Source organism: Camelus bactrianus, chromosome 17, assembly GCF_048773025.1.
Source record: "Camelus bactrianus isolate YW-2024 breed Bactrian camel chromosome 17, ASM4877302v1, whole genome shotgun sequence".
In the NCBI taxonomy this organism is placed as follows: Eukaryota; Metazoa; Chordata; class Mammalia; order Artiodactyla; family Camelidae; genus Camelus; species Camelus bactrianus.
This window is the reverse complement of record NC_133555.1, coordinates 5,475,374-5,498,334: the sequence shown is the minus strand read 5'-3', so window position 1 is coordinate 5,498,334 and position 22,961 is coordinate 5,475,374. Positions and strand designations below refer to the sequence as shown.

The window sequence follows — 22,961 nt, the reverse complement described above, 5'->3', positions numbered from 1 at the left end:
CTTCAGTGAGAATATCCTTTGCCTTTGATTAATTCAAATTCCCAAATGTACTTTCCTGTGGAATCATTTGGACTCCCTTCCCTCCTCCAGAGACCGCATTTGGGGCCACGTTGCTTGGTGAGCATAGACTGCCTCAGCCGCCTGCTTACTCACTCATTCAGCCAGGGTCTGAGTGCCTGGTGCACTGCATGTAAGAAAGACACTTTGTGTAGCTGGGGGAGGCGGGAGTGTCAGATGCGGTTCTAGTCGCCTAGAAGTGGAGGGGAGACAAGCCTGTAGATTCCCCAAAAATCAGTTACAAGGCGCTACTTCCCTGCCCACGGCTGGCCATGGCTTCTCCCTGACCTTGGGCATCTAGCATCTTGAACGTTCATTTCCCTTCTCAGGGAATAACTGAACTTGCTGGCTTAGCCACTGAGAGCCGCTCAGGCTCTGGGTTCTGACTCGGGCAGGGGGTCTGTGGGGCAGGGGCGGCTTGTCTTCCTGATGTCTCGTTTCAAAATCAGGCCGTCCTGGTTTCCCTTAGTAACTCATTATGCGTCTGGCACCCGTGCATTTATCTCAATATGTTTGCACTTCTACATTCTGAACCCACGTGGGATTGAGTGTAACCAGCATTGCAGCATCAGATGGGCTTTGGTCTATTTTCACTTCCCTTTCTCAGACCCTCAAGTGCCTCTTGTCCAGGGTTTTGCCGGCAAGTCCGCGCTCGCCACGTATACAGTGGAAGCCGCTTTTGCATGGCACTCGTTCAGCACACATTTGCTGAGAGCATATTGTGTGCTGGGCCTGCATTAAGCTCTCAGGGTGTTCGGTTCTGTATCTTTGTTCAGAAGGATGCAGTCTTGTCTTTCTGGTTTCCCTTTACTGGAGGAGGTTTTTAAAAATTGTTCATTTCTAAATCATATGACCACTTGAATTGATTTTCTTTGGACACAGAATTTGGGCTCAAAGGAGCTAGAGTGAAACTCTAATTTTTGCTGTGTGCCTGGGGCTGCCCCTGCCTCACTCCTAGACTTACCTTTCCCGCTGCCCTGCTCCGAACTGGGCTTGTCCTGGGCTCAGTCTCAGGCTTTTGTTTAGAAGATTCCTCCCAGATTCTTGCGTGTCTGGCTCCTTCTCATCATTGAGTCTTAATTCAAATGTCATTTGGGAAGCCCCTCATCGACCATCCATCTGAATCAGCACCCCAGCCCCTCTCAACCCCGTCACTCTGTTTTACTGTCTGCGTAAGACTTATCTGAACTCCTTGTGTCTTTTTTCCTAGTTTATTCTCTCTGTCTCCATTAGACTAAAAGCCCTGTGCCTGCAAGGACTGTCCCATTTTGTTCCCTGTTGTCCCACCAGCACATTCTAGGTGCTCAATAAATATTTATTGAAATGCATGGATGGAAGAGTGAATGAATGAATGAATGAATGAATGATCAAAGGAATGTGTCTTAACCCCGTGGAGCTTAGTGTCCTCTTACTTTGTGTTTGCCCCATCTATTGAGGGGCATAAGTTCCCAGAATCAGAAACGTAATCCATCTCTTAGGTCAGCTCGCTGGTAGAGAAGTGGGCTCTCCTGTGAACACTTGATTTCTTTATTGCAAAAGTAATCTGGTTTTTTTTTGGTAGAAAATGTAAGAAGTATGTTTAAGTAAGGGAAGGAAAGCACCATACACAATGGGATTTCATTTTCCATGCTGATAAGGCAGGGAGAGGTTACTTGCCAAAATCTACTGCTCTGAATCCCTTGTATCCAGCAGAGCCATCCTGGTAACCATCCCTGGAGCAGGAGCCAGGCCTCCCCGTGGAGCGGAGAGCCTTACTTCTCCACCCCCAGTGATGGAGGCCCAAGCCCCTCTCTCATCGCCACCGGCAACCATCTGCCTTGAGTCGTCATCACCAGGGGTGCCTGCTTGCCCAGAGCCCCAGCCCCCAGAAGGACCAGCGAATTGCTCTGATGCCGATGCAGTCTGAGCGGGACACGGAGAGCAGGAGTTCAGGGCAGAGGCACTGCTTGTACAGGTGTTGAAGTGATGCTCCTTTAAAGTATCATGATAGGGCGTGAGGATGTAGAGACCTGGGCTTAGGGCCAGACAGCAAGGTTTTGAATCCTGTTGCTTCCACATTCCAGCCTTGGGCTCATTACTTAAATGTCTCTGCAACTCATTTTCTTTGTCTGCAAAGTGTGAGGAGGAGGTGGAGCAGTGATTGGGCTTAGTAAGCGCTGAAGCTCTGTGATCTGTTACTATGCATTCTTGATCGTTACAGTAAAGTATTTGTAAATAAAATCGGATAGAAAGGTATTTGTTTTCACAGATTGTGGGTGTCTTACGCTAAGTCATGGAAAGCAGTGATTTGCTGCACCATGAGGGTTCTGTCTGAGGTTCCTTTTATGTCCTAATGTGTGTAGTAAGGGAAGGGAAGCCACATTTAGTTACTAAGGACCTACTGTGCGCCCTGGCCATGAGCATGGCCCTCCAGGCCTGTCACTTCCTTTAATCCACCCCGCCACGGGATAAGTGATAAAAAGATAACCATCTCACTCAGGGAATTCTCAGGCAGGGACTTGTTAAAGGACTTATGCAAAGTACCCCTCTTGGCTAGTAAGAGTCAGAGCTGGGCTGAGAGCCGGACACTGCGATCCTCGCCTGCGTTCCTCCACCCTTCCGTGCCTGTTCGCACTGCCTGTGTCTCAGATGCCATCAGCTGCCTGTCTTATCGAGGACAGAATCCGACTGGCTTGTCCCTCCTCTCTGCAGCCCTGTGACCCTAGGTTCTTGAAGGGAGAGTTGTGCTGCAGATGGAGGGGTATAATTGATGGAGGAAGGGAGAAATTAATGAGAAGTGACTTAAGAGAAGCCTCCAGTGCCTAGCACAAACACACACACACACAAAACCTGGTGGTGAGGCCCTTTCCACGGCGTGGGATCCCTACTTCTAGAGATCTTATAGATCCCTCTTCTTACTGCCTCCTCCTTTGCTGGATTGCACCCTCCAGCCTTGCAGGACCAGAGCAGGCATTGAACTTGGGTTATGTCTTCCTGGATTTCAAGAGGTTCCTGTAAGAACCTACTTAAACCTTGCTTTTGAAGAACTCTGGTTTCAAGCTAAGGCAGGCGTTGAGTGTGAGGTGAGCAGACCTTGATGACAGAGGAAAATTGATGCTGGCCTCCCAGTGTATAGTTTATGCCCTATAGCTGATGGCACAAAGGGTTAATGAATGACTTTAATTCAGGCTCAGGTGCAGAGTAACTCAGAAAGGGTTGTTACCAAATTTTAGTGCATTATCTCCATTCCATATCATTTCTGATAAAACCAAGAGATAATATTTGAAACTCTCCAGATTTACACACATGCACACACACCCCCTCCATTCCTTGCTGTCCCTGGAAGACCTCCAGGATGAGGAAGAAGCACCAGAGCTGGGAGCTGACTCTCCCACTTACTGGTGGGGGCCTGGGCGTGTGATCCTGAACCTGTTTCCTCCCTGGTAAACGAGGACACCTCACAGCCCTTCAACGTGCCGTCAGCATAAAGTGAGGGAGGCAGGTGGGCAGTCACTGGTCAGCGGTAGCTCCTCTCACTCCTGCATCTCGCCCATTCTCGGCCTGTCCACCCTCCCCACCCCACAGCTCGGGTGCACCAGGTGACATTCAGAGAATGCAGGTCCCCTGGTGGGATATGCCGGAGCCGGGGGCAGACCTCCACTCCCGCCCTGGGTCTCTCATCCAGGGCTTTTCCCGGCGTCAGGTGTACCTTCCTGCCCGCTGTCCCTCTGTAGCAGACAGTGGCTCTCTGCCAGCCTGAACACAGTGTCTCAGATGGACCACGCCCGACAAAGGTGTCTAACTCTATTGGAGCTTTCAGCCGCTTATAATGCAGAGCTGCTGTACCAGAGGCGTCCAGGGGCTGGGAAGGCTTGGTCAGCACTCTGGGGCCATGCTGAGTCCTGGCAAGGGGCAGACAGGCAGGAATCTGAGGGTCCTGGAGCCCCAGCCACCAGGTGGTGAGGCCCTTTCCACGGTGTGGGATCCCTACTTCTAGAGATCTTGTAAATCCCTCTTTTACTGCCTCCTCCTTTGCTGGATCTCACCCTCCAGACTTGCAAGACCAGAGCAGGCATTGAACTTGGGGGCAGGAGACTGGGGTGCAAGGCCAGACTCTGCCACTTACCAGTTTGTGATCCACGGCAAGCTACTTATCTCCTCGGAGCCTCAGTTTGCTCTGAGCAATGGGTGTAAAACAAGGTCACAGACACGAGAGTGCCCAGTTCTCTGTTGCATGGTGTGTTCTGCACAATGTTAGGAAGCAGTGCTTTGGAGAGACAGAAACATAGTGGGGCACTTCCTTGTTAACAACTTTTTAATAACTTTGTGGTATAATTTACATACCATGAACTACATCCCTTTTTGGTATACAAGTCGGTGATTTTTTTGAGTAAATTTGCCAAGTATGAAATTTCACCACAAGCTAGGTTTGGGATATTTCCACCTCCCTAACAAGACCTCTCATGCCCATTTGTGGTTAACCTCCACTCCCACCTCCAGGCCACCATTCCTGCACTTTCTGTTTCTGTGGATTTGCGTGGTCTGGACATAGCATACTAGATGGAGTCATACAATGTGTGGTCCTTTGTCACTGTCTTCCTTCACTTAGCGTAATGTGCCCAGGGTTCATCCATTTTCTAGCATGTATCACTGCTTTCTTCCTCTTTGTAGCTAAATAATACTCTGTTGTATGGATGTACCACAAATGTTTGCCTATCAGTTGATGTACATTTGTGTGGTTTTCTGTTTTGGGCTATTTATGAAAAACCTAGGAGTGGAGTGGCTGTCTTATATTTAACTTTGTAAGAAACTGCTGAACTTTTCCCAGCGTGGCTAAACCATCTTACATCTCTGTGAGAAATAGGTGAGGGTTCCATTTCTCCATATTCTTGAGGACACTTATTATTGTCTGTCTTTTTGATTACAGCCATCTTCATGGTTGCACCTTAGTGGGTGTGAAGTAGTATCTCATTGTAGTTTTAGTTTGCACTTTAATGGGGAACAGTTCTACATAAATCTGGGGAACATCAGGTTAGACGGAGCTATAGACGTGTCTTTACTGCAGGACTTCTCAGAGCCTTTAATATCCTAATGAGCATTGAGACTCCCTAAGGAGGGCTACCTTGTGCAGCCATTTCTCAGTGAGGTCCTGGTGTGACCTGGGAACTTAGGGTGTCTTAAAGGATTCGTGTTTTTTGGGAAGTATTAGCTAAGGACAGGGGTCAGGAAACTCCAGGCCAAATCCCATCTGTTGCCTGTTTTTGTAAATAAAGTTTTATTGGAAGATAGCCATATCATTCATTTACAAGTTGTCTCTGGCTGCTTTCACACTGCAAGGGTAGAGAATAGTTAGGATAGAGACCTTATGTCTGGTGAAGCCTAAATATGTATTATCTGGCCTTTTATAGAAACAGTTTGTTGACCCCTGACCTCGGAGTGCCGGGTGCATGTAGACACTCACTTCACCTTTAGCTGGAAGGAGGCACTGGCCCTCGGGGGACGGAGGGGACCAAGGAAGCACTGTGTGAGGCTTTGTATTATTCAAGCTGGTGCTTGAAGGACAGGCAGGATTTTGAAGGCGTGTGAGAACTGGGAAGGGCCTTCCTGGCAGAGAGAACAGTGGAATGAATCCTGGAAAGCGGAGAAGTGCGGGCTGTGTTTGGGGACTGGTGGGGACTTCCGTATGGCCCGGAAGGAGGACTTCTGCAGTGACGGAAGAAACAGGCGCGGAGCTCCAGACCCCTCAGAGCAGATTCGTTGCCTAGTTGTCTTCCCTGAGCGACACATTTCTGGTCCATCTTCCCCAGGATGGGGCTGTGGGTCCCAGTTCTGTCTCTGAAGTTGGACAGATGTGGCTTCAGTTTCTGCCTCTGCCTTTCCGGGGATGTTTCTTCCTAAGCCACAGTTTTCCCACCTGAAAAGTGAAAATCGTGGTTACACTCACCACAGTCAGCATGAAGGAAGTGCGCACTGTCACTGTCCTTGTCGTTACTTTTCTGCCCCCTGAGGACAGGGCTCTTCTGCCGTCCTCGTGGCTGTGGCCTTGCTCCTGGTGCACTTAGCAGCATGCAGGCAGCCCCTGTTCACTATCCCGAGTGAATGCCTGGGGCAGAGGTCTGAATTTCTTGTCCTGAGCCCCCAGCTTGGTTTAGGGCCTCGGCTAAGGGCTCTGCAGGAGCCAACCCCCTGACACGGGGAGAGCTGAGGGCCTGCTCTGGGCCAGAAAAGTGGAGAGCAGGACCCTGAAGGTGGGGGCTTCCAGAGGGGGCAGAGAAGGCACATTTGTTTTGGTGATGGGCCCTTTTTTGCTTGTTTGTTGCTTTGGGAGACCAGAAAGGAGGCTGGAGCAAGGCTATTTATAGCCTGGCCCCTCAGCACCAGCTTTTAGGGCGGTCTCTGCGTCCCTGGCAGCGCTCCCGTCCATGGCAGGTTAAAGAAAGGTGATGTGTTTGCCGGCTCCGTGCTGGACATGAAGATGAGGCCCCCGCCCGTCTGGGAGCCGTTCCCACACCACCTCTCCCAGGCTCTCCGCTGGGGCGGGAGAGAGGGCTCTACTCTGTCTCTGCTTTCTCTGGTCAAACCTCTCCCAGCTCTAGAGGCTGTGTCTGGAAGGGAAGCACCAGGTGTTAGGCTGTTCCTTTCCTCCAGACTCAGCCCCTCTGTGTGTGTGAGATGCTGAGAGTTAAGCAGGGTGATGCAGAACGGACTCCAGCCACTTCCTGCAGGCTGTGGAAAACGTAGGAGGAGCTTTGAGTTCGAGGCATCCTTTCTGGGGTTGGCTTCTGCCAAGGTAGTGGGGTGTGTGGGCATCAGAAGAGCTTGGTTTCAGGTCCCAGTCTGGGCCAGTGCCTTCACCATTTTGGGCCTCAGTTTCTCCACCTGTAAAATGGGTACAGTGATGCCCTTGCAGTAGTTGTGTTGCTGTGAGGGCTGAATGCAGAGAGATGCGAGGGCTCTCGGGGACTGCCTGCCTCAGTCCCCTCTGCTGCTAGCTCCTTCTTGTTCCTTCCTCTGAGTAGTTTGCTTTTAAACTCAGTCTTAGATTCCCCAACACTTTCCCTCCTTTTCCTGTAGAAAATCCACATCTCTGCCTGTGGATTCTTCCCCTGCCACCCATCCTGGGACTTCTGCCCCCTTCTCTCCTCCCTTAAACCCCATGCTTTCCTGTATTTGAAACTCGCTGTCACTCCTGGCTCTTTCCCCTGAACTCTTCCAGGCCTGCCAACCTGAAAATAAAACAAATGTAAGTAAAACAGCTCTTGTGCCCCGTAGCCAGGAACTACTAGCCTCTGACCCAGTCAGAGCAAACTTCACCCTAAAAGCCACCTCACCTGGGTCTCACCTCCCCTCTGCTCCCCACGCAGGGGCGAGCAGCTCTGCTGGCCTCGCCCACCACTCTGGTCCCGAATCCCACAGTGCAAGCCCTCTCGCCAGGCTGCTCCACGACACTTGAGAGATGGGTGCTTCCATTTCAGGACCGCCCTCTGCCTCCCAGGATGCCACCTTCTCCTGTTGCCCCCCTGCCTTTCTGCTCACCCTCCTCTATCTCCTGAAAGGGCTCCTCCCTTCCTGTTTCTGTCCTGTAAGTGAAGGGGTTCAGCCCTCTCCCTCCCACTTCTCCAGCTCCTCCAGGATACCTGACGTCTGAGGGCTTACATCTGAACCTTCTCCCTGCATCTCCATTCTGAGCTTTGAACCCCGAGACCCAATTGCTTCTGGGCCTTGCAGCTGCCTGGGTGTTCCATGAGCATCTCAAAATCATCCTGTTTAAAAGGTTGATTCTCCACCTCTTCTTCCTCTGCCTCGCTTGATAGTTCACTCTTGCTCAGCTAATGACCCCCTATCCGTCCAGGTACAAACCTGGTATCAGTCTAGACCCCCCACTTCCTGGCTACCTGCCACCCCCAGGCAGTCACCTTGTGCCCTTGCTGCTCCCCAGCCCATCTGCTCCCTGCCAGGGCCAGCTCCCTGCCTTAGTCCAGCTCCTCCCCATTTATTGTCCAAAATAAGGCAAAAGTCTCTGCACTGGGCACCCTGCTCCCTTCCATCCTTATTGTCCAATCTTTCCACTGCAGTCGAAGAGAGCTTTCTGAAACTTGCATCAGATGGGGTCCTGCTCCCTTTTAGGATTCTTCTAGGCTTTCATCACCCTCAGGATGGAGCCCCAGCTCCTTAGCAAGGCTCATGTTCCAGTCATTGCTCATCACTCCAGCCTCGTCCTCACCCCCAGTCTCACCCTGCTGCCCCCTGCACGTGGAGCCCTTCTCTGGTCTCACTCTGAGCCCTTGTTCCAGCCTCCTGGCTTTTGCCTTTGGTGGCCTTTCTGCCCCAAATGCCTCCCTCTTCTTTGTTAACTGTCCTCTTACCCTCCAGGACCTCCCCACCCCCACCCCCCACCCCCCCATCCTGATACTGGCCAGATCTGCAGGGAGGGTCCCCTACTTTTCCCTGTCCTGACCCTCTCCATGCTCTGCTCTGTTTACTTGTCTGTCTTCCCCAGTGGGCCATGGGATCTCGAAGGACCTTCAGGCATAGCACAGTACCTGGCACACTGAGAAGATTTTAACAAGTATTAGTTGAATAAATTAATAAACGCCTGGAGGGTACCTCCTGTGTGCTACTTTTATCCAGCGCACAAAGACACACAAGGTGGCTTGAGGGGTTTGGGGGGGTGGGTTTCACCATAGCTTGATTTACAAAGAAGAAAGAAAGGGGTGATTTTAGCATTATAGTGGGGGTCCAGGAGCTAGCGTTGCAGCTGAAATTATGGACCCTGGAGCAGGATCCCTGTGTTCAGGTCCCAGCCCCGTCGCTTGCTCGTGGTATGACTTTGGGCAAATTATTTAATCGCTCGGCACCTCAGTTTCTGATCTTTGAAATTCATAATAATAGTTGTACCTACCCCAAGGGCTGTTGGGAGGGTGAGGTGAGTTCATGCTTGAAAACCTATGGAAAGAAGGGATCATCATTCCCACGTGAGGAAGCTGAGACCCAAAGTCACACAGCTGGTGAGGAGCAGAGCTGGGTGCTGAGCCCAGCCATCTCTGGGTGTGCCAAGGGCTGGAGAAGCAGAGGCATTGCACCTCCAAGCTGGGATTTCAGCCTCTGGGTGGAAGTCTCCGGAAGTAGTGTTCATGGTCTGAAAAAACTGCTTCGTGAAGAACTGCTCTCTTGCCTGGCTCTTAGCAGATGCATAGTGTTACTCGGGTAGGTGTGTTCCTCCCGAGGGCCCATCTCATCTTCAGCATTTCCCACCCCTTGAATGATGGCGGGAGGTCTGTTCCTGGGGCCGCTTTTTGCCAGGGTGTTGGCAGCAAACTCTTCCTTATTCAGACCTTTCTTCTGTCCCAGCACTTCATGGGGGAGGGTCATTAAGAAAGTTTTCCCAGGAAGAGCTGTGCCTTCTCCAAGTCTCCAAATTGAGTGTCCCAGCCCCCATGCTCTCAAAGGCTGCCCTTGTGGCTTTCAAAACAACCCCACAGCCCTGCAGGCTGAGAACCTGGCCCCCGAGCCTTCTTTCTTTAGAAACTCAAGGTCCATTGCTAGTTAGAGTCAGCGCTGGTAAAACCTAAAGAAAATAGTTTGAGGATGTTTTCAAATAATGTCTGGAGGAACAAAAGAGCAATTCATCCTGGGTAGCTTTTAGTAATCTGCTTCCCATTCTGGGAATTAGATTGTTCAATTAAGTGAGAGGGCGCTGAAGCAGGCTGCATGACTCAAAAGTTTGCAGCATCCAAAATTTGGAAAAGAGGGGACCTAAGCCAGCTCACTCCTGGCAGGTCTGCCCCCTTCTTTCTCCCTCCGTCCCCACGCAACTTCCAGTTTTCAGATTCTCCGTTTAGAAAACAGTGACATCAACAAGATGGGGGGGGTGTGTGTGTGTGCGCACACCCCTGCTAGACCTGTCTCACTGTTTCTTTATTGGAGAGTTCGGAGTCTGCGGTGGACAGGACAGAGCGTCCCCAGGTCATTTCCTTCTGCTGCAGCCACTTTCTTTCCTATTCCGGACATCCCCCATTTGCCAGCTGCTGGTTCAGGAAGTTTTAAGGAGCAGTCTGTAAGGTGGTAGGTGTATGTCTTCAGCTGTGAGGCTCTGAGTCTGGAGACAAGGGAGTCGGTGAGCACCCAGAAGTTCCTGCAGGATTTTGAGGGCCAGTGGGTGCATCAGGGTGTCTCTCTGGGGAGAAGGTCCGTCCCTTCAGTAGCTTCTTAAAGGACCCCTGACTCCCTCTCCAAGTCCTCTCAAAAAACAAAAACAGAAACAAAAAGCACTGGAGCATGTAAGTCATTCCTTCATCACTAGAAGACTCTCCTTCCACAGTGGTGCTCAAGGCCTTGCCGTGCGTAAGCAATTCTTGGGGAAACAGGGCAAAATGCAGCTTCCCAGAAACCGCTCTAGAAGGATTCGGACTCAGTGGGTCCAGGATGGGACACAGGAATTTTTGTATTTTTGGCGAGCTCCCCACAAGGTGCTCTGGGTCCTGCTTGTCTGTTATAATAGGTACTCTTAAAGGTTTCATTTAATATGGCCTGTAATTTTAAAACGAATTAAAGCCAACGACTGGGAAGACATAAGAAGCAAATGAAGTAACCGTCGTTAAAACTAAGTAGCTGTCTCCTTTCTTTCTCAAGTAACTTGGGCTTCTTTTTGCCCAACGGACCTTGGTACAGGGCAAGAGCTGTATCATGTGTGCCTTTTTATTCTTAGTATTAATATAGTGCCTAGTACCTAGTAGGTGCTCAATAAATATGTATTTAGGTAGCTGTTTCCCCTCCTGGCTACAGGTCTGCAGCTGGTTTCCTCTTGAGTGAATCCCTGGCTGCACACAGCCTGATTTTGTTTGGGGCCTGCCTGATTTCTCCGGCAGGGATTGGGGCTAGAGGGAGCCCGCAGACCAGCACTAATTGGTGTCATTGAGTAATTAATGCAGAATCAGGCCCCGAGCGGATTCCCAGGGAGACAGACACTGAGGGAGGCTTTCATGCTTGGTGGGATGGGAGCTGCTTTCTCAAAGGACGTTCCCAGAGCGCCAGGGCGACTGGCGTGGGTCTGGAGGGGGTGGTTTGGCAGCTGGAAAGGGGTTCGTGGAGCGAGTTTGGAGGGGGTTTGTGTTTGTGCCATGGTTCTGCACAATATGGAGCGTGGCGAGTCTGACTTTGGAGAAACACAAGCCCCAGGATGGGCTCTGGGTGCCAGGCCTGCGTCAACTCTGAGGGATGGATGGGTGCTGAGGGAGGGCCGCAGCTGGGCGCGTCGGCTGGGCGTGCCGGCTGAGCACACCCAGGGACCCCCCTCCTTAGGCCTGGGCGCTCTGGGAGACCCCCCCTTGGCTGGCTATTCAAGGCTCCCAATGAGTCCTCTGCTTTTCTTTCCTGCTTTTCCGCTCTGACCCCTCTGCCCCAGCATCCCCCACGGATCCCATGCTCTGTTTTCCGGCCTTTGACTGTGCTAGTCCCCGGACCTAAAACAATCTTTGCTCCCTTACTCTCCTGGCTAAACTATCATCCTTCAAAGTCTGGCTTGAATATCACTTCTTCAAGGAAGCTTTCTCGGACTCCCATGGCAGTCAGGGTACGTTGGGTTATGCTGTAGTAACAAAGATCTTAGTAGCTTGAAGCAACAGTTTATTTCTTGCTCACACAACATCTCTGACACGGGGTGACAGGAGGGCTCACGTCCTTACTCAGGAATTCAGGCTTCTGGAGGTCCACCTTGACATGCGCTTCTGTAGTGACAGCAAAAATGGGGAAAGAGAACATGGCAGGTCACACCACCTGGCTCTGAATGCTTCTGTCTGAAGTGACGTGTGTGCCGTTGGCCAAAGCAAGTTCTCTGGCCCCTACTGAGTTCGGCAGGGATGTACAGTCTCCCCCGAGGGAGGGACTTGGAATGTTTACAGCCAGTCCTGCCGTCTTCCGGCACCTTGGACCTAGGCTAAGTAGTTCTTGGTCCTTCCAAAGCCCCTGTGCTTCTTCCATTGTAGCTCTGATACACCCACCGTAAACCATCTGCCAACCAGCCTGTCTTTTACCCCATGGAGTGAATCCATGAAGGCTGGAGGCTGGGTCTTGATTCTTTCTGAGACCCCCATGACCAGCCTGGAGTTTGTCTCAGAGAAGATGCTTGGTGAATGGTGGGGGGCGGGCCAATGAGTGAGTGGGCTATCTCTGCCCCTCTGCAGCAGTAGCTTTGCCCAGAGTGGGGTCCTGGTGGGCCATCTCCAACCTCCGTGACTCTCGGCCCTCCCTTCTGCAGGCGCCGGGTCCTGGCCATCTCCGATGGGATCGAGCACATCGGGAACCTTCGCTGGGAGCTGGCCTTGTGTCTGCTGGCCGCCTGGACCATCTGTTACTTCTGTATCTGGAAGGGGACCAAGTCCACAGGAAAGGTAAGAGGTGAATCTTCAACTAGCCGCAGGCCGGGGAGGGGGCGAGTTGTCCTTGTTCAAGCTCACAGACCCCGAGAGTGCTAGGGAGTTCCTGTTGCAAAGGCCAGCTCCTAAGTTGGGGGACAGGAGGCGCACTGCACAGGGAGTCCACTCAGGAGCCCAGGTCTAGAATCCTAGTCCCCCACCTCTTTGCCACACACCTCAGGGCTGTTCAATTCTACCTTCTGAGCCTCCATTTGCTCATCTGTGAAATGGCAAAGGCTTGTCCTGTTTACTTACTGAGTTGAGAGTCCTGTGAAAAAAGTCAAGTTCAAGTGCTTTGGAAACCAGGAAGAGCTAATCTACTACCATGTGGATTTTGTAATTAAGACGTGCGCCCCCGGTGTGTGCTGGGGAAGGCAGTGCTGGCTGCCTCCGCTGACGGACCCCAAGATCTTGCTCCCCTGCAGTCTGTGGAGGGAGGGGCAGCTGCTCCCATCCTGGAGCTTTGCTGTGCCTCCTGCACCGCCTCCAGGGCCGATGCCTCGTAGGGGAAGAGAAATAGGAGGAGACAGCCCGCTCTGAACTGTCTGAGCCTGGAACTCACTGCGGCTCTTCTGCTCACGTGCTGCTGCCCAGAACCTGAGGCACAGCCCCATCTAACTGCATGGGAGGCTTAGAAATGAGGGGAGCCAAGGGACCTCTGATGAGGACAGCCGTCCATGCCTGCAGGATCAATAAAGGTTATAAATGTGGGGTTCATGGCCCAGCCCAGCCCACTCATGTATTTTATTAAAAAAAAAAAAAAAAAAGGAGGGGTGGGGAGAATTAGTTGCCAACATTTAGAAATCAAGAAGTTTCATATAAAATATGTGAAAAAGGAAACATGTTTCTGGCATCTCTTGGGAAGTTGGAAGATTTGGCAGCCCTGAGCTGAGCAGCCTCCACCTCCTTCTAGGGGTACTTGGTTGGCCACAGTCCCCACCATCCCCTGTCATGCCTGATCCTGTGGCTGAGGGTCAGTGCCATTAGTTTCCTCATTTGTGCTACTCATTTTTTTCTTGTGGGAAAGAGGTAAATAAGATGTTTTTTAATTCCTGGGTCACCCCAACCATGTCACCTCCATGCCTGCCTGCTTCTAGTAGACAGTTGCTCATAAACTTTATTCTAAGCTATTGGCTAGGGGTAGGGCTGCAGGCAAAACCTCCAAGGAAATAGGAAGTTACCAATTCTGGGCCCTTTTACAAAAGATGGTCCCCTCAGCTTCCACAGCGGTAGGGTGATAAAGAGGAAACTCCTAGGATGTGGGGGGACCTACAAGAGGGAAGCCGGGAGAACACAGAAGAGTTGCCAGCAGATGTCCTGTGCCACGGCTGTAAGGAGGCTGAGGATGTACTAGAAAGTCATCAGAAATGTGCCTGGGAGACGAGAGAAAGCAGAACAGAGAATCTCATGTCCCTCCAGCCAACATGATTTCCCTGGTCCTTGCCTTCTCCAGTTTATGTCATAAAGACAATAGGATTTTTCTGTTTTTTCAGATATAAAAATCATTTCATTATTGATACACTACTTCAGACTACACTCATATTGCCCCCCTCCCCCTCCCTGCTGCCTCTTCTGGCTAAAGAAGAGGACAAAGACTGGAGGGGGTACGAACCAGGGTCTGGAACCAGGGTTCATGTCTCAGGTCTGTCTCTCGCTGGCTGAGACCTTGGGCACATCCCTTAACTTCTCTGAGCCTGTTTCCTCTTCTGCAAAACAGGGATTGATAAGTGAGCTCACATCTCATGGGGTGGTTGCAAGAATGAAACACAAGGCTGCACATTCAGCACTTAGTAGAATGTGGAACTGATGGCAAATACTGAGTAAATGATGATTTTTAAAAATCTTGTTATAAAAGTTATTCATTCAAGAAGTAATTCCTAAGGATCTGCTTGATACCTGGCATTATTCAGTGAGTATCTAGAGATGAATAAAACACAGCTTCTGCCCTACCCACATAACGTGTGAAAGTGTTTTGTGCACCGTAAAGAGACAGGAGGCGGTATCATGGTTGGCACTACTGTTGCTCCTACTACGATTACCACGTTTTCAGGAGTTGAGGAGTGGGGCTTGGCTGGGTGGCTGTCGTGCGCGGGTGTGCGGAGCGCTGTGCGGATGAGGTCTTGGTGCGTGCACATGCATGGGCTGTCCACATGCATGTGTGTGTGGCCTTAGCTCTTGGGCCCAGATGTGGGCCATTGCAAATTTGGCTCTCCTCAGCCCCCAGGAGGAAGCTCAGTCCGTGGTGAGGCCACTTGCCACTGGCTGGGTGATCAAGCCTGTGTGTGTCAGACAATTGTAAGGCAGGGACGAGGTTTCTAGGAGGGACAGGCAGGCTGCATTCTAAGAGATTTCAGAAGAGGTTTAGGAAAGGCAAGATAACGGTTACAGAGTGCTCACATGCCTGTTCCATTCAGACCTTGAAACAATCTCATGAGACGGGCTAGCATTACCTCCATTTTACAGATGGGGAAGCTGAGGCTTCGCAGGATTCTGTAACTGGCTCAAGGACACGGAGATAGGGAGAGGAGGGCCAGGATTAACCCCAAGCCTCAGTGACTGCATGGCTCATGCCTTGGATGAGTGTACCATCATTCCTGTCATCTGTGACATAGAGTCAGTGACAGTTTCCTTACGGGCTGGTTATGAGGAGGCCATTCATGAGCCTAGCACATAGGAGGCACTCAGTGGTTATTGATTGCAGCTGCACCTAAATGGTACTATTAAGGGAAATGCTAAAATCCCATGATCAATTGAGTATTTTCCTGAAGACTGGGTTTCATGGGCTCTTCCCCGTGTTCCAGGCCCCAAGACCAGGGTAAGTATCCAGGATGAGATGTGGTTTGCTGGACCTGTGAGATTCCTTAGGGATTATCTGGTCCATCCCACCTCAGTGGATGAGGAGACTGAGGCTTAGAGAGCGGAAGGGATTTGCCCACCGTCACACACTGAGTGTCAGGTCAGGAGCTGGTCTGGTGGCCCAGCTCCCTGGCTGTTTATAAATGAGAAGGTTCTGTGGGTCACATCTGACAGTTTTGAGAGAGAAGGCGACCCCAGATCGGCATGTGGGCGTTTCAGGGGAGGATTTGATGCTTTTGTTAATTGTTTATTACTCACCTCACTTTGGACGTGAGCCCAGCGTCCAAAGCCTTTTCAGATTTGTACAAAAACAGCTAAAAATAAAACAGGGTCATCTGAGTCTTCCTGAATGGGCAGAGGTTGCTCCTGCCTCCTGCCTGAGGGACCCTGGCCAGAGCCGCTTTCATGAGTTGATTCAAGGAAGGGGGAAGAACTCTATCTTCACTCTGTTTTCCAGGCTGTGACTGAGTTGGCATTTCCTCTTCATCCCAAATTCCAGCCTGCTATCCATACCTGGGCCTTGGCAGAAATTTCATTAACTCAAGAAAAAGATTCTGGCCCCAGCCGGCCTCCAAGGCAAAAACTCTAATCCCAACCTTAACTCAGAGAGTGAGCATGTGCCCTGCTCAGGGAGGCAGACGCTGTGGGCTCAGCCTCTCGGCAGGTGGCTCTATAAGTGGGAATTTGGGTTCAGGTCACAAATAAGTAGACCACAGATGAGGCCGTGGGAGTGCTCTCCAGTGGCCTGAGGGGTGGGGTTTGAGCCCCGAAGCTGCTTTGGCATTAGTGTCCCCCCGCCAAGGACAACCACTGCCTGTGACCTTCACCTCCATCTGCTGTGCCTTTCTCAGTGCTTCCCCATCTTCTGGCATCACAGAGGCCTGCATTCAGGATCTCCCAGGGTCAGGGTCACGGTGAGCGATCTGAACTCTCAGAAGAAGATGCTCTGACTGAAGAAAGAGTAACTAGGTGCCAGCTGCAGTGCCCAGCAAGGTGCCATTTGTGGAATGGATGAATTCCGCCTGTGCTGTGGCTCCCTGGGAGGTGCTGGGATGCTCTGGGGAGGCCAGTGGACAGTCTTGCCCCTGCAGAGCATGCGGTGTATGTGGGCAGGCAGATAAGCAGCTGTGATTCTGGGTTTTAGCGCTGGCATGAAGTGAGGGAACAGTTAAGAGAATCAGGTCCTATGAACATGGGGATCCCAGTGGCGGAGAACCGGCTCTGGGGTGTTAGAATGTAGCACTTTCGAGCTGGGAAGGTTTAAGTCCAAACCCTGTTACACAAACAAGGACGCAGAGGCCCAGAGAAGCTGCAAGATTTGCCCAAGGCCACCCCGCTTGGAAGGAGCAGAGCTGGGGTTCACATCCAGGTCTGTCTGCCCTCCCTGAGCCTGGTCCTCATCTGTTCACATACCTCCAGCTGGGTCCACGTGCAGGTTCCAGGACAACACATGGATCAGATTTCTGAGTGCACGGCAGGTGCTTAGTAAGCCGTTTATTTTCCTGCCCCAGTTTTAGTTCTATACAGTTCTTCTTCTCTCTCTAGACACTATTGCGAATTCCCAGAAGTCTGGATTAAAAAATAAATAAGAATGTTTCTCAGTTGTGCACTAAGTACTGAAAAAATACTGAATTCTGAAATACTTGCTTTCTTCAGGAGGAAACTTCCAGTCTGTTTATAACTTGTCATCTTCTGGACAAATAGTTTCACTCTGGACGATTGAAATCAAGTGGAGGCATCTTTGTGATTTTTTTGTGTGTGTCCTTTTTTTTTTTTTAAGATTTTATTTTTTAGGGCAGTTTTAGGTTCACAGCAAAATTAAACAAAGTACAGGGATTTCTCATATACTCACTCCCTGCCCCCACACATATATAACTTCTCCAGCATTCCCCACCAGACTGGTACATTTGTTACAACTGATGAACCTACATGGACACATGATAATCACCCAAAGTTCGTAATTTTCATTCACTTTTGGTGCTGTACATGCTTTGGGTTTAGACATTACAGTATCATATGGAATAGTTCAATAGTTCTGCTGCCCCCAAAATCTTCTGTGCTACCTGTTCATCTCCGCTTTCCCCATCCCTGGTATCCACCAGAAACCAATCTTTTTGCTGTCTCCACAGCTTTGACTTTTCCAGAATGTCATACCATTGGAATCAGACTGTAAGCAGATGTTTTAGATAGACTTCTTTTACTTAGCAGTGTGCATTTAAGTTTCCTCCAGATCTGTACATGGGTTGATCGCTCATTTCTTTTTATCACTGAGTAATATTCCACTGTGTGGATGTACCACAGTTTGTTTATCCATTCACCTACCTATGGATAGATGTCTTAGGTACTTCCAAGTTTGACAATTATGACTAAAGCTGCTATAAATGTTTGGGTACAGGTATTTGTGTGGACATAATTTTTGTGTGTGTGCATGTGTGTGGACATAAGTTTTTGACTTCTTTGGATAAATACCAAGGAGCATGATTGCTGGATCTTATGGTAAGAGTATATTTAGTTTTGTACAAAAACACCAAACCATCTTCCAAAGTGACTATACCATTTTACATTCCCATCATCAGTATAAGAGAGTTCCCGTTGCTCCACATCCTTGACAGCATTTGGTGTTGTCAGTGTTTTGGATTTGGGTCCTTCTAATGGGTATGTGGTGGTAACTCTTTATTGTTTTAATTTGCATTTCCCTAATGATGGGTGATATGGAGCCTCTTTTCATTTGCTTATTTACTATCTGTATATCTGTTCGGTGAAGTGTCTGTTAAGGTCTTTGACCCATTTTGTAATCAGTTGTTTGTTTTCTTATTGTTGAGTTTTAAGAGCTCTTTGTGTATTTTGGGTAACAGTCCTTCAACAGACGTGTCTTTTGCAAGTATTTTCTCCTGGTCTGTGGCTTGTTTTCACATTCTTTTGACATTGTCTTTTGCAGAAGTTTTTAATTTAATGACGTCCAGCCTGTCGGCTATCTTGTTCATAGATTATGCTTTTGGTGTTTTATTTATCTAAAAAGTCTTTGCCATACCCAAAGTCATATAGGTTTTCCTTTATGTAATCTTCTAGGAGTTTTAGTTTTGCATTTTACATTTAGGTCTATGATCCATTTTGACTTAATTTTCGTGAAGGGTGTAAAGTCTGTGTCTAGATTCATTTTGGCATGTGGATGTCCGTTTCTTGAAAAGACTGTGTTTGCTCTTTGTTTTTTTATTTGTCAACCAAATCTACCTTGCCCATCCCTGCCACAAGGTCCTCCCTCTGGTCTCATAGGCCTGAAACCACCAAGTCGCTTTGACAACTCCTCCCTTAACCTCTCACCCAGTTAATGATCAAGTCTGCTTTGTAATCACCCTGGAAAACATCTTGTCTTCTCTGTCTTTATTGTCCATCCATCTACTCACCCACTCACCTAGACTTTCAACAAGTAACGAGCCCTCAAGAGCTCTCCAGTCCCTCCAGCTTGAAAATTCCTCTTAGAATGTCCCAGTTTTCACAAAGATATTGCTGACATGCAGAACAACACAACCAAAATCCCTTGTATTCTGTGAAATAATGATTTCAGATAAATTCAAGGTGGTCTTGTCTTTATTCTGTATTACCGTACTACAACATGGATGCAACGTTGCGGTTTTGTGATATCCTGTTACCTGTTATGCGTATTTGTCGAAGACTGAAAAAAACTGGTCCTTATTTTGTGTCCTTGTGTGGCTTTGCTAGGCCTTTGTCTGATCCAGGGATCAGCCAGCGCTGGCCTTAGGGCCAAATACCACCCATGGCATGCTATTGTAAATAAAGCTTTATTGGAACACAGCCACATCCATATCTTTGTGCATTGTTTACAATCTAGAAGCTTTTGTGCTTCTACAGTGGCAAAACTGAGTGGTTATGACAGAGATTGTGTGACCCACAAAGCCTAAAATACTCACTGTCAGGCCCTTTACAGAAAAAGTTCATGGATCTCTAGTCCAACCTATTAAACTCATTCATGCAAACTATTTGCCACGTAACAAGAAGGTAGCATCTAAATTGCTGTCACCCAACACATGGACCGTTTCAGATACTGAAAAGCTACAGCGATGGTTTGCAATGGAGAGCTTTTCCAAAGGATCCTGAAAATCTGACCCCAGCCTTTCCAGCTCCCAAATGTGCTCTTTCTTGTACCCAAATGCTCCCTTGTTGCGGGTGCTGCTCAATCATTCTTTTATTCATCCTGTGAGTGTTTATTGCTCACCTCCTATGTGCCAGGCTCTTTTCAGTGGTGAGTGAACCACACCTTGAGGCTGACTGTTGGTGGGGGAGACGGAGAATGAGCAGCCATAGAGATGCCATGGCCGGAGAACAGGGGCCTTGATGGGGAAGAACGAGGGCAGGAGACCTCCCCAGAGGGATCAGGGAAGGTCTCCCTGAGAGGGATCCCCATCTGTGATGAGAAGGATGGGAAGGGACTGGGCAGGTGAGCAGCACAAATGAAGTTCTCAAGTGGGAAGGACCTGGTGAATCTGAGAGGCAAAGAAAAGGCGGGGGCCAGATGGAGTGGATGTTGGCATGTGATGGGCAGGGGTCAGACCTTGCAGCCATGGTGAAGGGTTGGGGATTTTACTCTCAGTGCAGTGGAGAGCCACTGAAAGTTTTTGAGCAGGGATAGCATGATCTGACTTCCATCCTTAAAAGCAGGCTCTGGCTGCTTATGGTGACTGGATGGGTGGGGGATGGAGAGGGACGTGCCTGCTCCGTTCGCGGGTGACCAGGGCGGAGGTGCAGTGGAATGGAGAGACGTGGTCCAGTCAGACCCTTCATGGTGCGGCATCCTCATTCTGCGGGACCTGATGCTGCACGGAAGTTGAGACCTTTCTCTTTTTTGACTTTCGAATGGCATGACCTGCCCAGCTCTTGCCTGGAGGCTCTGCCTCTGCAGGCAGCCATCCCTGCCCACCAGGCAATCCAGCGTTCCCTCCTGCTGCCCGCACATCCTCCTTGGTTGGCTCCTGTTTTTCGCTCTGTCCCCGTGCCGGTTCCTTCTGTCCTCCTCTGGGTGGATGATTTATGGATTTTTCCCCCTCCTTTCCTGGTCTCCAGGAGCAGTGGTTGGGAGGGGAGGGTGCTACAAAAACAATTCTGGTCCCTTCCCCGCCTCCTCCTAAGTGCCACTTTAAAGGAAGCAGCAGGATTAGCTGGGATTTTAAGAAGAATCCTGCCTTTTCACTGCTTTAGGGCACTGTTTTTATTCTTTTCAGAGTTCCAGGACACCAAGGCAGGAAAAAAGAAAACACACATACAGACAGACACACTCACACAGAAACAGCTGCAAAGAGCCTTGAATTGATTTTTTTTTCTTTTCCTTCCTTCATTCACCAGCAAGTAGAGGAATTGGAGGTGGTACAAGGACACTTTTTTTCTTTTATTAAATTATAATTGACTTACAATATTATATTAGTTTCAGGTTTACAACATTGTAATTCAATATTTTTACAGATTATACTCCATATAAAGTTATTGTGAAATACTGGCTTTCTTCCCTGTGCTGTACTTACATCTTTGTAACTGACTTATTTTATACCCAGTGGTTTGTAACCCTTAATCCCCTTCACCCCTCTCCCCGCTGGTAGTCACTGCTTTGTTCTCTGTATCTGTGAGTCTGTTTCTGTTTTGCTGTAATTATACAAGGACTCTCAAACAGCCCGTGTCCTCTGCATGATGATAATGGTAAAGCAAATGTTTTAAGTGGCACTTTGATCCAGGCCCTGACCTAAGGTCCTTGCTACATTAACCCTACATTACGACAACCCTATGAGAAAGGTACAGTTGTTGTCCCCATTTTGCAGATGAGTAGACAAAAGCTCACAGGGCTTACGCTGCTGGCCCTAAGGTCATGGGGTAGGGGTGGGTTCAGACCCCTCAGGGTCAGGGAGGAGCAGGGCGGGGCCTTTTAGCAGGTGAGGTTCCTGCTGGGGTGAGCTTGTCCCAGAGCTGCCAGATGGAGATGCAGCCTGGAGGGGCCATCGGTGGCTCCTCCCTCAAGTGTCTGCCTTTTCCTCCCTCCTTCCACCACCGCCAGGGTGGGTTGGAGCTGCCAGCAGGGAAACCATCAGGAGCCCCACACAGAAAATGTATTCTTCGGGGGCACCCTATAAAGTCGCTAATGGATTCAATGAGGCATAAAGCAGGAGTAAAGGGGGCAGGGGGAATAAAAAGGAAAGATGTGTGAAAGGGGAGCGAACGGGCCCAGGAAAGGAACTGGGCAGCGCTGTCTCCCGGCCCTCAAGTGGCCTTTGTTGCAGCCTGAAGCGAGCAGGACGGCGTTGGTGGTGGGGCTGGCGGTGGCGGTGGGGCTCTCAGCGCCTGGCCGATGTCTGCTTTCAGAGAGGAAACTAGAGCGTTCATGAGATGCATGCAGAGAACCCCGCGGGGAGATCCCCTGCCCTCCGCCCCCAGATCCCGAGGACACCCGAAGCCACTGCCGAGGGGCCTTTGTGCGAAGTTGGGAGCACTTCTCACACAACGGTTCTGGGGAGAGCCGTAGATTGTAACATTAAGTCAAAAGAGTTTAGCGTCTTGATTCAGCCCTTTCTTTGGCCTTGAATGACAGCGCTTCACCTTTAGCGGGAACCCTGGCAGCCAGGAAGGTTGGAGAGGAGGGAGGCTTTGCGACTCAGTAATACTGTCTTTATGAAGGCACAAAGGCCCCCCAAAGTCCAAGTGGTTGTTGGGCGGGAGGGGTTCTGCGGCGCTGGCTGCCTCCCGAGAAACCCCTCAGAGCACAGAGAGCGAGCCCGAGGGCGGTGGGCACTGTTAACCCTCCCGGAGCGGCCCCAGGAGCTGGGCCGGCGCGGAGCCCATCCGCGTGCGCGGTCTCCCTGGGAAACGGCGCCCTCCGGTGTGGCAGCGCCAGGAGTCAAGGCGGCTCAGCTCCACGTGAGCCCAAGCGCAGCGCCGTTGGCCTAAACCAGAAACGCGCGGAGGTGTTTTTCTGTGCCTCTGGAATATTAGCACCAGCCTGAGCACCGCAGGGGGAACGTAGAAGAATCGTTTGTTCGCTGTCTATCCTGTCCTCAAGAACTAGGCAAAGAAGGTGAAGTCGGACTAGCAACGAAGAGTGGAATGAACTGGCGTTTGGCGTCAGGAGTCCTGCCTCACCTTAGTCACCTGTGTGATTTAGTGCGGCCACCAAGACCCTCTCTGGCTGCTCATGTCACTTCGTTTCTCTGGGCCTCAGTTTCCTTTTCTTTCAAGGGTAGCGTGACCACTGCTGTGACAGATGCGGGCTATGCTGGTGTCACTAGTGAGAGAACCTTTGAGTTGGGGGCCCCTGGCAGGAAGAGCATGCCGGAGCGGGGAGGACGTGGGGTCAGCGTGTACAGGAGCCTCCAGGCAGGAGTGACGTATAGGCTGGCTCTGACAGATGCGATGAGAGCAGTGACAGACAAAGGTCCCAAGGGGTATCTGGGGGAGTAGCAAGAGATGGCGTGAGCTTATGTAGAGCGTGGGCCAGATGGCCAAGCAGGGGCTGGTGTGTTACGGAGGCACGCACTTGCCAGCGGTCTAGGGACAGTTGGCCAGATCAGTCCAGTGCAGTTGGAGTTGATGGGGTGTCCCTCCAGAGTGCCTGCAGAACCCCTCCTCTCCACCCCGAGGCCATCTTTGTCCTGCCAGCAC

At 50.4% G+C, this 22,961-nt stretch overlaps 1 protein-coding gene across 2 annotated transcripts in view; it reads left to right on the top strand.

Annotated features, from left to right (window-relative positions):
* The window catches only part of SLC6A11 (solute carrier family 6 member 11), a 113,038-nt gene that overhangs the window by 10,653 nt on the left and 79,424 nt on the right, over positions 1-22,961 (top strand). For both annotated transcript variants that reach the window (XM_074344346.1, XM_074344345.1), the window contains exon 5: positions 12,293-12,425. In XM_074344346.1, coding sequence (XP_074200447.1) covers positions 12,293-12,425 — 133 coding nt within the window. The remainder of the gene's footprint in view (positions 1-12,292; positions 12,426-22,961) is intronic.